At 46.1% G+C, this 15,004-nt stretch overlaps 1 protein-coding gene across 2 annotated transcripts; it reads right to left on the reverse strand.

The window, feature by feature from the left end:
* Window positions 1–1,877: 1,877 nt before the first annotated feature.
* Window positions 1,878–14,393, reverse strand: LOC115459430 (proteasome subunit beta type-7-like). 2 transcript variants are annotated; one of them, XM_030189253.1, is made up of 8 exons: window positions 14,042–14,393; window positions 12,043–12,136; window positions 11,493–11,590; window positions 11,028–11,168; window positions 8,890–9,005; window positions 8,102–8,160; window positions 2,604–2,755; window positions 1,878–2,391 (listed from the first exon to the last, which is right to left on the reverse strand). In XM_030189253.1, the coding sequence occupies exons 1-8, from the start codon at window positions 14,122–14,124 to the stop codon at window positions 2,280–2,282; spliced, it is 855 nt and encodes a 284-aa protein (XP_030045113.1). In that variant the 5' UTR covers window positions 14,125–14,393; the 3' UTR covers window positions 1,878–2,279. The 2 variants fall into 2 exon arrangements, with proteins under 2 accessions (XP_030045113.1, XP_030045114.1); XM_030189254.1 differs by having other exon boundaries at window positions 13,992–14,128.
* Window positions 14,394–15,004: the final 611 nt, after the last annotated feature.

A 15,004-nucleotide genomic window follows, 5' to 3' on the forward strand; every position in this document is an offset into this window, starting at 1 on the left:
CTTCTGTTTTCTTATGACACCACATGACTCTCAGCAACTTTTGAGCTGTTCAATCTCCCGCACTGCCCTCTCAATCTTATGAGGACAATGAAGGTATTTGGGCAACAGATGGCTCAGCCTTACAGAGAGATGAACAGCGCAGGTAGAAAACAGAGCAGCTGATATGGATGTGTAGACTCTGGGGAAAGGGAAGTCAAGGGGTCACACTTAGGATGGATGGTGGCTGCCACAGGCCCCCAGGGCTTGCAATGAAGAACACTGAACTAGGGAATCTCCCCTTGCATTTATTTGGATTTTGCTCACACCTTTTTCAGTACCGTAGTAGCTCAAGGTGAGTTACATTCAGGTACACTGGATATGTCTCTGTCCCAGGAGGGCTCACAATCTAAGTTTGTACCTGAGGCAATGACTTGCCCAAGATCACAAGGAGCAGCAGTGGGATTTGAACCAGCCACCTCTGGATTGCAAGACCGGTGCTCTAACCACTAGGCCACTCCTCCACTAGTAGCAACACTCCATGTAGAATCTCAAATAGCAACAGAATCTCCACTAGTACCAACATTCCAGAATCTCAAATAGTAGCAACATTCTATGTTCCACTGCATTAACCACTAGGCTACTCCTCCACTAGCAACATTCCATGTAGAAGCCTGCCCTTGTAGATCAGCAACGCGGCCGCGCAGGCTTCTGTTTCTGTGAGCCTGTCAGACTCACAGAAACAGAAGCCTGCGCAGCCGCATTGCTGATCTGCAAGGGCAGGCTTCTACATGGAATGTTGCTAGTGGAATAGCAACATTCCATGTAGAATCTCAAATAGTAGCAACAGAATCTAAAACTTATTTATTGATTTAGATTTTGCTCACACCTTTTTCAGTAGTAGCTCTAGGTGAGTTACATTCAGGTACTCTGGATATTTCTCTGCCCCAGGAGGGCTCACAATCTAAGTTTGTACCTGAGGTAATGGAGGGTTAAGTGACTTGCCCAAGATCACAAGGAGCAGCAGTGGGATTTGAACTGTCCACCTCTGGATTGCAAGACCAGTGCTCTAACCACTAGGCCACTCTTCCACTCCATTGTTAAAGGGATTTAGACAGATTAGCAGCTTCTTTCTCTGTGTGTTCATTATGCTATTTTAGCTGTTCCACTGCTGTTTTCTAGGTGCTGAAATAAAGCATTGTGTCCCTGGTTGGAGGTAATTCCAGTTCCTTTCCTGTGTGTGCATTTAGGTCCCTGTAATGAATGATTCTTGTTTGGAGGGTAACGGTTTTGGAGTGGATAGCAGTAAAATATTGAGGGGAAATGTAGGGGTAGTATGCAGGGAGCACAGAGGCGTCTTGCAGTAATCGGTAGAAACATCTGTCAGGCAATGACAGGGTACTATGACCCTTCCGGTTATGGGTTGTCCCATTAGACTGCTTTGACATAATCCTTCCTCCGAGCCTGACATTTGAGGTTTTTCTCTTCTGCGCTGCTTTCGGCTCTAATTTCCATCACACTTTACCCCATTTTCAGTTCCACCTTAACTCCAATAAAGCCCATTTTACAATTGAGTTAGGAATTTTTGGGGGGTGGAGGGGAGGTATTTGATTAGATGTGTTCACATAGGTTTGTCTTTTTTTTTCCCCTTCATAGTGGTTTGACAACTCCACCCCCCATAAAGCCCTCTGTCTGAGGTTGAGGAAGAGTAAACCCCACTCACTAGTGACTGACTACAGCCCTTTAGTGCCCCCTGGCTGAAGATTGTGAGATGGACTGTGTCCCACATCTCACCACTGACTTACTGGGGAGAAATCCATCTTGTATTCATGCCCATTTCAGAATACTCAAGGGAAGCGATGAGCTGCTACAGCAGAAATGAGCCAGTAGACACAAACCAGTCATCTAAAATCACTTTATTCACACAGTAACCATTCGACATGGTGCCAAAATGCAAAGAAACTGTGCTTATCACATTCAGTAGCCCTGCGTGTTTGGGCAATCATATTAGGGCAGATTCACAGCTATCTGTAATCAGAACGAGAAAACATATGGATCACAGCTGCATCTCCCAGCATGCAACAGGGTAGAACAGGACTGGATCAGCCCCTTTGGGTTGACATGGGAGAGATGACCAGCTGAGTCCCACATATTTCCCCTTCACACTTGACTACCCGTTGATTTTCATTTTGTTAATAAAAGGATGGAGTGGATGCATATCAAGGAAGGCAGGGGAGCAGTCCACTGACCAGAGAGAATGCCAACAAACTTCACCCAATACACAGTTCATAGTGGAGGAGGAGTTATTCCATGTCTATGGTCTGTATATGTTCCTCTACCAATTCCACCTCCAGTGGCTTGATGGACTGTGTGAGGACAGCAGTCGTGCCCTTCTGGTACCGGTATGAGCCATACCTAAAAGAAAATGAGAAAGAGAAAGACAGTGCGTCAAGGTAGAAACCATAATCAAAGTTCACAAGAGTTGGTGGAAGTGGTTGGATTAGAACCTGAGACTGCAGGTGTCACAGTTCTGTGCTCTCAGCACTAAGCGGTGACACAGGGAGAGTTGGTGTCAGGAAGTGGGATCGCAATCTGCTTCTCCGCATGCTAGTGACCTTCCCTCTTACCTCTCGCCACGCTTTCCAGGCTGCTCAAAGCCACGCATCATCTCCACTTTCTCCCTGGTGATGACGCACAAATCCACATTACTGCCTGAGCCCAGGTCACACATGATTCCGGCCGTGATGGCATCTCGGAGCAGATCCATCGCGGGCTTCAGCTGTGCGAGAACATGGAGCAAAGAGAGAGACCAAGGAAACTGAGGAAGACTCGTGCATTCACCAGGAATCACATTCAATATTCTTCAGTGTCAGCCAGCAGCTCTTACCACTGTGCTGAGTGATAATACATTTAGGGCTCAATATTCAATGCAATTTAACCAAGCAGGAAAGGCTCCTGCCCCATTAAATTGTCCGTGCAGGGTTATCCGGGGATATTCAGGCACATTTAACTGGATAGTGTAATAATAGGGGATCATCAATTTATATCTAGATCAGTGGTGTTCCTGGGCTGCGTGACACCCGGGGCGGATCGCCGATGTGCCCCCACCAGCGAAATTACACCCCCCCCAACTGGCGAAATTACACCCCCCCCAGATGCATTTTTACCTGCTGGGGGGTGCTGCGCGCCTGTTGGCCGAGTCCGCTCATTCCCTCCCTGCTGCTCCCTCTGCCCTGGAACAGGAAGTAACCTGTTCCGTGCAGAGGGAGCAGCAGGGAGGGAACGAGCGGACTCGGCCAACAGGCACGCGGCACCCCCCCAGCGGCGTGCACCCGGGGCGGACCCCCCCCCCCTTGGTACGCCACTGATCTAGATAATCAGAATGACAGTAATACAAAAAAAATGACTTGACTTTTTAAACTACTGGCAACTCACACAACCATTCAGCCATACCTGTCACAATAAAGGTCACTTGACCTATTACCCTATAAATTTGCAAACAACAACTTTCATCTAAGTAACCTTACTGGAACTCAAACTCCCCGGCCAGATCACAGTAAACTATTGGAGGGAAAATACAAAATCAATGAAAAATAAAAGTACAACGACTTCTCACAAAACTAGAGGGAGTGGAGGAGTGGCCTAGTGGTTAGGGTGGTGGACTTTGGTCCTGGGAACTGGGTTCGATTTCTCCCTGTAGCTCCTTGTGACTCTGGGCAAGTCACTTAATCCTCCATTGCCCCAGGTACAAATAAGTACCTAAGCCGCATTGAGCCTGCCATGAGTGGGAAAGCGCGGGGTACAAATGTAACTAAAATAACAAAAATAGAGGAAAAATAAAAACCACAAACTTCAGGTCTAACGTCTTGAACAATCCTGCTCTTCCTCCAGCAGACAAATAACAACTTCATGATTAAATGAGATGACCTATGCTGTCTTAAATAACATAGCTCCCCTCAAACCTACATCCAAACGAAGCCGGAAAATTTCACCTTGGTTTAATCAATCTATCCTTCCTTTGAAAAGAAAATGTAGAAAACTGGAAAGAAAATGGGCTAAAGACAAAATCAAACGAAAACAAATCAACTTGGAAAACTGCCATCAAAACATATAAAAATGAGATCAAAACTGCAAAAACTCAAACTATAACAAAATAATCAGTGGTAATTTCTTTAATACCAGTAACTTTTTGAGTTGATTAAAAGCCTATTATCCATAAAAGAAATAACCAGAACCACAGAGTCTCCACCAACAGCAGAGCAACTGGCTACTTTTTTCAAACAAAAAATAGTTAATATCAGGGGCGTATCTGCATGGGGCCACTGTGGCCTGGGTCCCAACGCAGATTTTGCCCTGGCCCCCCCCTACCGCCGTCAACCCTCCCCCGCTGCTGTTGCTTACCTTTGCTGGCAGGGGACCCCAACCCCCGCCAGCCGACCCGAGGTCTTTAAAGTTCTTCTTCGTCCTCCGTGGCCGTGCTGCTGTTGAAAGCTGTCGAATCCAGTTCGGAGTCTGACGTCGCAGCACGTTGTACGTGCAGGAGCGTCCTGCGATGTCAGACTCCGAACTGGATTCAACAGCTTTCAACAGCAGCACGGCCACGGAGGACGAAGAAGAACTTTAAAGACCTCGGGTCGGCTGGCGGGGGTTGGGGTCCCCCGCCAGCTGAAGAAATATTTTTAAAGGCAGCGGCAGGTGGAAGCGGACCTCGGCTGGCGGGGGTTGGGGTCCCCCGCCAGCAAAGGTAAGCAACGGCAGCGGGGGAGGGTTGACGGCGGGAGGGGGGTGGAGAGTCATTGGTGGCGGGGGGGTCTGGCAATGGTGGTGGGGGGGGGGCTAAAATGTGCCCCCTTCCTCTGGCTCTGGCCCCCCCTACCGCCAGAGTCCAGATACGCCCCTAGTTAATATCAGAGAAGGCATACTCAAATTAAAAATCAATCATCAAGATATTTATGAAAAACAGTCAGACACACATAAAGGAATAGCCACCAACAGAATTTGGTCTTCCTTCCATCTACTAACCCATGACACAGTAAAACATTACCTCCTAAAATACTCAACTTCACAATGCATACTAGATCCTTGTCCTAGTTACCTTATGAAGGAAGCTCCTAATATATTCATTAATCTGCTTCAGCAGCATATCTCCTTCCTACTGTTCCATGACACCTTCCCTGATAATAAATTATTCTAACACCAATACCAAAATACAATTCAATCACCATAACTGATGTAACAAACTTCAGACCAGTAGCCTCCATTCCTTTGATGATCAAGGCGATGGACAGAATAATAACAGCACAAATTATGGACTACCTTTCACAATTCTCCCCACTACACAAATCGCAATCAGGTTTCAGACCATCCTATAGCACCGAGACAGTCCTTACTACATCTAGTATCAAATCTCAGAAAGGAAATTAGAATAGGGTCTAAGATCTTAATAATGCAGTTCGATATGTCTAGCGCATTCGATGTAGTAGATCATAAAATCCTACTAAACGTACTAGACAACTTTGGTATATGTGGCACAATCCACAAATGGTTTCAAGGATTCCTGAAATCAAGAAAATGAAAGGAACCTTATCAGGGGTGTGCTGGTAAATTTTTAACAACAGGCTCTTTCTAGCCAGCTCTGCAGTTGGAAGGGCCAGGGGTGGCCGGGAGGGGGGGGGGGAGGGTGGAGAGCAAAACGTGCCTCTCTCTCCTCCCTCCCTTCGTGCGGGCACGCTAGGCATACCTTTGCTGGCAGCCAATAAATGGACTTCCACCACTCCCAACATCTTGCTCTGAGCAGCATGCTGGAACTTCTCTCACATGCTCGAGAAGTCCCAGCCTGCTGCCCAGAGCTGGAAAGAAGGAGTGGGGAGCAGCAGTAGTCTATTTACTTGGCTGGCAGGGCTCAGCATCCCCACCAGAATTCAGCAGGGGGCCCAAGCCCACATTTTGGGAGCCAGTTGTTAAAGTAGCCATGGAGGGCCCTACTTTAACAACCGGCTCCCAAAATTCTTAAAAACTTAACAACCGGCTCTTGCGAGCCTGTGAGAGCCTGCTCCAGCACACCACTGAACCTTATCCTCTGCTTGGTCACCGGACTGTGGCGTCCCTCAGGGTTCTCCACTATCGCCCATTCTGTTTAATGTAATGATGTGACCACTAGGTAACAGACTAGAAACAGCAGGATTCAAAGCATTCATATACGCTGACGATGTTACCTTATACATAAGCTTCAAAAAGAACATTCAAGACATCTTACAAAAGGCAAAACTTGGCTTAAATCTGATGGAAACCTGGACCTCAGAATCCAAACTAAAGCTAAATAAAGAAAAAAAAAACTAAATTCATGGTCATTACCAACCTATTTGATTAAAACTACTACAATAGTTTCACAATTGACAATAATCTGAAAATTCTAGGTATAATTATAGACAAACGTTTAACATTTGATACTCAAATTTCCTCAGTAATCACAAAATCTTTCAGGTCTCTTTGGAAACTAAAAAGGATTAGACCCTATTTCTCATCAGAAACATTCAGACTATTGGTACAATCATTAACATTATCCCAGTTCGATTATTGTAATGTCATATATGCTGGCTGTAAGGAGAACCTGTTGAAAAAACTCCAAACAGCTCAAACCACTGCAGCCAGGTTCATATACAAAATCTCTTTGTTTTGAAAGTGCCTCTAATCAAATTACACTGGCTTCCCATCAAAGCGAGAATCACCTTCAAATTATGTACATTTATCTTTCAAATACTAAATGGCACAGCTCCAGACTATATGGTACCATTAATAAGCTTACCTCAAAGAAACACTAACTATGAGGCAAGAAACTATCTCAGACTACACCTCCCAAAAAAGTGATCTACAAAACTGTCCACGCTGCAGACTTCACTTACCTAGGAAGCAAATGGTGGAACTCCTTACCACCCAAAATAAGAAATATACAGGAATATACTAGATTCTGCAAAATCCTCAAATTGTTCCTATTCAAACAAACCCTCACAAAGAACGACCATATCTCAAACAATTATTACCTGAATTGGTTATTACTCTATTTACCATTAACTTTCTCTTTGCTTCAATGTACAATTTCTCATTCATAATAGATTTTCTAAAAGTTAAACATCCATAGTTATCCCAGTACGTTTATGATACTGTATTGTAAAATCGGATTCTTACAACAAATTACTTTCTTATGCATTATTCTTTGTTATGTATCTTGTACTGTTTATTGTAAGCCACATTGAACTCAAACTTATTTGGGATAATGTGGGATATAAATGTCACAAATAAATAAATACATAAATAGTACCTAAGTCAAAACTGGCTATGTTGTGAGTGGTCTGGGGGCAGAGCTGGAACATTCAGCACTTAGGGGGCCTTTTTACTAAGCTGCATAAGTGTCTATGCGTGGCCAACACGCGCCAAAATGGAGTTACCACCCGGCTCCCGCATGGCTCTTGCAGTAATTTCATTTTTGGCGTGCGTCCGAAAAATAATTTTTATTATTGGACGTGCGCCACATGGCATTTGGCGCGCATAGGTCATTACCGCCCGGTTACCATGTGAGACTTTACCGCTAGGTCAACGGCTGGCAGTAAGGTCTCGGACCCAAAATGGACGCGGGGCAATTTTCATTTTGCCGCACGTCCATTTTCGGCAAAAAGTTTTAAAAGGCATTTTTTGTAGATGCGCAGAAAAATAACTCTGCACGCACGCCCAAAACACGCGTTTATACTACCGCAGACCATTTTTCAGCGCACCTTAGTAAAAGGACCCCTGAATCGGACAAGTTAACCAGATAAATCAGACCACATGAAACACATCTTTGTCCAGTTTAACTTATCCAGTTAAGGGCTGAATATTGGCTATTAACCCAATAAATGCCAGCTGGCTGAATATATCCAGTTATTATTCAGTGCCAGTCTCCGGACATGGCCTGTCATTAAAGCCAGCGGCAACGAAAAAAATCGCTCACTGTTGCAGGCTGAATAACTATCCCTTAATTATAGACAAGCTCTGAATGGGCGTAAAAGAGTGAGACATTTCTGCCATCCACATTACAGAGTTTTAGTCTCTATCCATCACCTTCACTTGTACCCCTCCCCCTTCCTCTCACCTCCATATCGGGCTTGAATCGATCCTCTAGTATCGCCATCGCTGCCCCTGCTCCGGACCCTAAATCCATCAGAAAGGGGGAAAATGAAGACTATCAGCCCCATTCTTGCCACCAACTCTCCTTTTGTGACAGCCTAGCACTGAGGGCATAGAATGACGACACCTCCAGAACCGGATTCCATTCCTACTGCTTCCACCAACCCTCCCTCTATGACAGCCTGATGCTGAAATCCTCTAATGCTTGCAGACCCAACTTCCAATCCCACCTCTACCACCACCTCTCACTTTATGGCAACTGGTGCTGAAAGTACAGAGCTGAGATATCTACTGATTCAGGTTCTAATCCCACTTCTGACACCAATACAACATCAAGAACAAAAGCACATCATCTCGGTGTTCTCTCACTTAGAATATAATCTCCTGGGGGAAGGGACATTGTAAGCTTACAGTTTTTCTTTTCAGCCTGTGCTGTCTGCTGTCTATAAAATATTAAGTTGAATTATTATGAATGACACATAGCTGCAAAGGGGTGAGGTTTAGGGTTATACTACAGCTAGTGATGGATCCTTAAATCCCCATTCCCTTCTCCAAATTACACAAAGGCTTTTCTCCTAGGACAAGCAGGATGCATCAGTCACATATAGGTGACGTCCTCCGACACTGACTTATCCCGCTGTCCATGGAGATCTCCCATTACAGGTAAGTAACTTCATTTTCTGACAATAGGAAATGCCTTTTACACATCCAGGTGCACTACTACCTCTCCCACCTCCTCCTCCTCTTGCTCACCCATAGAAACAAAAGGCAGCTTGTCAGTGGAACCATGAGGGTGCACAGTGTAGAGGTGGGGGCCACGACAGTCCACTCCACCCACAATGAGGGAGGCCCCAACATGTCCTTTGTACCTGTGGGAGGAAGGACAAGAGAAACAGGAATCAGCATCCCACTCTCGCGTTTCTCTGTACTAACTGCAAGTCTGCAACACCAGAGTTCATCTGCCTGTCTCATCTGCATCTGATCTGCACAGAAGCTGGGAATGGCGGACACTGGCCTTTTGCTATGCACAGATGCCAAGTTAAGCATACAAAAAAAGGAAGTCCAAATCTCCCGTAAGGACAGAACAAAACACAAAAAAGGCGGAAGACAACCCAAAACAGACCAAAAACAAGGGAGTTAGAGCGCCAGAAAAGTTTAATAGGACCCTACACGGTCCATGTTTCGGCCAGCAGGCCTTCCTCAGGGGTCTAAAAAGAAAACAAATAAATTGACATATGTACATATTAAATATAAAGTACAATTCTTTCAAAATTTCAAAATATAAGAAATAAAAGTTAAAAACTATTTAACAATACGTCCAAAGGTGTCAAGAAAATATCAAAAGCACATAGACACACATCACGGGCAACGTTGAAATGTTAGACCTTGTAGTGGGGAAAAAATTATACCATATGAAATGTTAATTATACACTAAAGAAAATAACAAGGGTACTAATATATGTTAATAAAAATCTACAATGTGATTATATAACAACATTTAGAATATTACAAAATGGCATAAACAGAATTGATCTAAAAGGGAACAAAATGTGTAAAGCTGATATGAAAGGGAAGATAAAATTCCTTACCATTGTTTAATAATATATAGAAATATATTAATACGTTAATATTATTAAAAAATGTATAAAACTGATATAGAAGAAAAGATAATAAACCTTACCATTATTTAATAATATTATTATTAAAAAATATAATTAATTAGAGAATAAATATTAACAATGAAAACTACATCACTTGAACCATCAAGGGTGGAGAATTTGAGAGAATCCTAGATTTCTGGCCACCCTTTCCTGGTGAATTATGGGACTTGCAGCACTGGTTACAACGGGTAGAATCGGACACTACAAATCCCACACTGCTTTGGGATGCAAGCTCAAAACCAGGACTGGCCAAAAAGTTTCCGGCCTGGAACCGGGTGACTTGGCAGCTCTGCAGATGGAGATTATGAAGGGAACTACAAAGGGCACAAACAGATTTGACAAACAGACATAAAAAAAAAAAAACCAAAAAATGGAAAGCTAGATGGATCTTCCATCCTCTCCATCCCTGAATTTCTTTTCTGGAAAGAAAAGGGGGAGATCTTTTATCATGATTCAATCAATTCCCCATTAGGAACCACAAGCTTTTCCCCCCACCACTACTCTGGGTTTAACTTGTGTTCATTTGTTCCCTTTCTTAAAAAGCTACAGGAAGTAGACATTCTGGGGGAAAAGATGCAACACTCGAGGGAACCCTTCACTCTCTCTTCATTTTGCACAGAATAAAATTTGGGGCGTTTCAAAAATAAAAACATCCACAAAAAAACCTGTAGATGAACTATGCTGTGGCAAGTCCCAAAGTGACCACTTGGTGGTGCCATTGCTCCACAAATGAACAACAAATATTTATTTAGATTTTGCTCACCCCTTTTTCAGTAGTAGCTCAAGGTGAGTTACATTCAGGTACTCTGGATATTTCTCTGTGCCAGGAGGGCTCACAATCTAAGTTTGTACCTGAGGCAATGGAGGGTTAAGTGACTTGCCCAAGATCACAACGAGCAGCAGTGGGTTTGAACTGGCCACCTCTGGATTGCAAGACCAGTGCTCTAACCACTAGGCCACAATTTGTTCTTCTGGATAATAAAGGGAGGGGGGCAGTCCAGAAAATAACAAACATTAAATTAAAAAAGAATGCATTGGGACAGAGATTACAACCACCCCCATCCCATCCCAGCCCTCAAATTCTGCACATATCACCTTGGCTGCTTTCTCTTTTCCCTCATTGCTGCTCTTATTCCCTATTCTCCTTTTTTTTTTTGATCCATCAGGTGCTTGTATGTTATTTTTTTCAACAAGGTAAAGAAAGCTACCCTTCCCCACATCCCCACCCACCTGAACAGCTGCTGCTTCAGCATCCTGCAGGCAGTGACCACACGTGGCTCACGCCCTGTGGAGAGGGCATGCAACTGGAGGTTGGACGAGAGAAGCTGGGTGGTCATCTTTGCATCAGCGGCCACACCTGCACCACAGCAGCTATGCCACAGGGACAGAGGGAGAGATGGGTTTAATGCAGAAGTTATGCCACCTAAGAATTTATTATCAGGGGTCGCAGGGGAAGGTCTTTATCCTTGCAAGAGCTCTGGACCTGTTTGACCTTCAGGAGGCTTTCAAGGTCACAGGAGAAGCAATTTCCCACCCAGACATACCTCCAACTCAATTCCATATCTACAAATGCCACTCATTCCATTTTTACAATGGCTTTTAATCAGGATGGGTTCATTTTCCATGTCTCTATCTCCCCTCCCCCCTTTTACCCCCACATCTTGAGGTACAGATGCCCCAGCAAGGTTCACTTACTAGATCCTGGAGGTAATGAAGTGAATTTTCAAGCAGTTCTTATCGGCCACCACCATGTCATCTGTGGCCCGGGTATCAGCCCCCAGGATGACACCGTCCTGAGAAAGGGTGGGGAGAGGTTGAGGGAAGAAGGCAAAGAGAGAAAGTTACTTGTCGCAAAATCATACGTAGAGAGGCAATGCAGAGCCATGGATTAGAAGCGGGGAACAGACAGATAAAGTGATTCACCCACAAAATCACAGAGATTCTCTGGTATTTTTAGTCTTTGTACTGTCTGCATTCTCCGTCTTTATTTTCACACTCTGAACTCTCTGCATTTAGCTTGAGTCTCCTCCAGGTATTTTCAAACCCAGTGCTCTCTGCATGTTGCCAGAATCTCCCTCTGGTATTTTCAGCCACTGCACGTTCTGCATTTTGCCTCATTCTCCTCCCAGTATTTTCAGCCCCTGTGCTCTCTGCACTTAGCAGGCATCTGTAGCTGAACTTGGTCTCACAGTCCCCGTGTCTGTACAGTTGCACCGGGGGGGGGGGGGGGGGGGGGGTCACTTACCTTGTACACTACTGCAGCGATCGTGGTCCCGGTTTTCCTTGCTTTAGGGACTTTGAGCCCTTGCTGGGATGCCTCTTTCTCCAAAAATTCATTTCTGAGGGAGGGGAGAAATAGGAGGAGTGATTACAAAAAAGAGACACAGATGCGCGCACACACATACAATGAAGACAGGTTGCCCGACACACACGCACAGACACACATGCATGCACACACACACACAGTTTGACTCAGATACAGACACCTAAATAAGTAACCTTCACCTACACATAGCAACTTATCTCCCTAAACCTCCAGGATGCCTGACTGCCGGCCCACCATCCCTATCCTCCTCGGGGAAAGTTCTTGTCCCACCTCCCCTCTCTCCGACTGGGGCGTGGTGCTGTGCTTTCATTACACTGTCTAGATGCATGTCAGGGTCATGATCAGTCAGTACATTTACTGGCAGTCAGTAAAAATTAAGGAGTCAATATTAAAAATGAGAATCTCCAGGCACCACCAAGATTCAATGGTATTTAACTAGAATACTACTGCTGAATATCCCCCTCTAGAGCCTGAAACTAAGTCAAAATCACAGAGACTTTAGTACATCGTGTGGAAAGACAGGAAGTTGAGTGAATGCTTAGCACCCCTGGGCTGGCATGAGGGGGAGGCAAACAGGGCACTTGCCCTGGTTCCCTGAACCTACCCAAACTTGACGGCGATACAGGCTGCTGTTGGGCTTTGGAAACCCCCATCCAAATTTCTGCCCTGGGCACTCGTTGGCCCTATAGCTCTGAACTATATCTAGAATATTATTTCTCACCTCCCCTTTCTTTGTTGCAGGAGCTTAGCCAGACACCCAATTTTGGGTGGGCCTGGGCCCAAGATGGGTGGACAGAAGAACCCCACCCTGTCCAACAGGTAATTTGGTTTCTTCTCTCACCTGCACGCAGTGGCGTTCCTAGGGGGGCGGACACCCGGGGCGGCGCCCTGCCCCCCCTGGGTGCAGCACCCCCCCCCCCAATGCAGCGTGGACCCCCCCGGGGGCAGCACCCCCCCCTGATGCACGCCTCTGGGGGGGTGCCGCAGCACACGCCTGCTCAGAGTTCCCTGACTTCGCGCGTTCGCTGCAGCTCTCTCTGACCCGGAACAGGAAGTAACCTGTTCCAGGGCAGAGGGAGCTGCAGCAAATGCGTGGTCAGCGAACTCAGAGCAGGTGCGCGCTGCGGCACCCCCCAGTGGCGTGCACCCGGGGCAAACCACCCCCCCTTGGTACGCCACTGTCTGCGCGCCATATGGTCTCTCAAATATCCCCCCTCCTCTCCCGCATACCTTTTAAATAGCAGATTTTCACCGGCAGCAAGCAGCAACTAATACACACTGTGTATGTTGGCCCCACAGCCTTCCCACTGATGCAACTTCCTTTTTCCGCATAGGTGGGAATATGTCTGAGGGAAGGCTGTGGGGCCGGTGCGAAGTGTATATCAGTCGCTGCTTGCTGCAGGTGAGGATCTGCAATTGACAAGTATGCAGGAGGGACAGTTGTTGGGGAGTTTTCAGCTGGTGGAGCTTGGGAATCCCTGCCAGACACATCATAGGTATGCTGCTACTGGGTGGGCCTACGCCCTCCCGGGCCCACCCTTGGCTACACCAGTGCATTGTTGTCTGTGACACGATACTGTTCAAATTCTCGATTCCAGGATTTGTCCCCTAGCCCTGTTCACAGCCCTTTCGCTTTCACTTTCCTCCAACAGCTTCCATTGTACCCAGAAAGATTTCTGCCCTCTGGACAGGGAAGTCCCTTACCCAGCCATGATTATGAATATTATGATTCGTATGGCACCTACCAGATAATCTGAGGTGGAGAGAGACAGACCAGGGAGGGTGAAACAGAGAAGAAGCCAGCAACAGACAGCTGGGCAGAGGGTACAGACAGCAGGCACACTGAAGGAAGGGTGTTGCCTCCTCACCTCTGGCAGTTCTCAAAGTTGAAGCCCCCTGGGTTTGGAAGGGTCAGTACCTTGGATGGCAGCATGGCCAGGCAGACAGTGGGTGTCTTTGCGGAGACTGCAGGAGCTGCTGTGCTGTCGTGCCTAGACTCATTGGTCTGCCTCTCTTCTTTCACTTTCACTCGTTAAATTCATGCGGGAGGAAGTTGAAACAGAGTCAGCAAACACAGCAGCCAGCAGAACAGGACAGAACACATCCTGAACTTAGCGTTCCAGTGTCACTTTGCAGTAACATATAGCGAGTGGCAGCAAAATCTGAGTTGGGAGTCCCTGGAGCAACTGTAGCTCTCGGTCTCTCCACCCACCTGCTGGTGGGACTGCATGACCCATCTGTCTAGGGGCCAGTCTGCTTTATTTTGGGCAAGGATGACTTCATCAAATGACTCAGACGTGGTCTTTGTCTATCACACTGCCTATTGCTATGGCTTTGAGAGACAGAATAAAAAGCATTCGTTATTGCAAAGCAGACCTGAAATTATACATTTTTGCAGTAACAGCTTCTCCCCCAGCGCAAGGTCTCAAACTATGTAACCATCTGCTCCCTCACAGTGGAGGGTTTGTCTTTCAGTATTTTGTTTGCACTGTGTATTGTACAAGAATATGAGCTGCTTAATTTGTGTACATAAACGTGTATATTTTTGTAGAAACATTTGATGTGGCATTGTCTAGAGATACCATATCTGTCCCTCAGCAGGAAGTTAACGTTCACATGTTAAACTTTTTTTTCCTTTCCCAAAATCTTTTCAAAGTAACGCTGAGAGGAGGAGTGGCCTCGCGCTGCCCGGTTACCGCTGACTTAGCGCAGGAGTCCTTATCGCCACTTGAACGGGTGGCGGGAAGGGCTTCCCGCCGCATGGCCATGCGGTAAGAGTTTTCTTATCGCATGGCCATGTGTGCCTGGGGTCTTTTTACCCACTGTGCATGGGAGAAACGGCCCCCGCCGCCAGCGCAGGGAAATCGGTGGGATGCTGGGG

This window comes from Microcaecilia unicolor, unplaced genomic scaffold (assembly GCF_901765095.1).
Source record: "Microcaecilia unicolor unplaced genomic scaffold, aMicUni1.1, whole genome shotgun sequence".
Taxonomy (NCBI): Eukaryota; Metazoa; Chordata; class Amphibia; order Gymnophiona; family Siphonopidae; genus Microcaecilia; species Microcaecilia unicolor.

Excerpts from the sequence above, each read along its gene's own strand:
- LOC115459430 (XM_030189253.1), bottom strand. The coding sequence starts at position 14,124 with ATGAGTCTAGGCACGACAGCACAGCAGCTCCTGCAGTCTCCGCAAAGA. Across the intron at positions 12,137-14,041 it reads TGGCCATGCTGCCATCCAAG|AAATGAATTTTTGGAGAAAG; the intron begins GTACTGACCCTT and ends CCCCTCCCTCAG. Across the intron at positions 2,756-8,101 it reads GATTCAAGCCCGATATGGAG|CTGAAGCCCGCGATGGATCT; the intron begins GTGAGAGGAAGG and ends GTTCTCGCACAG.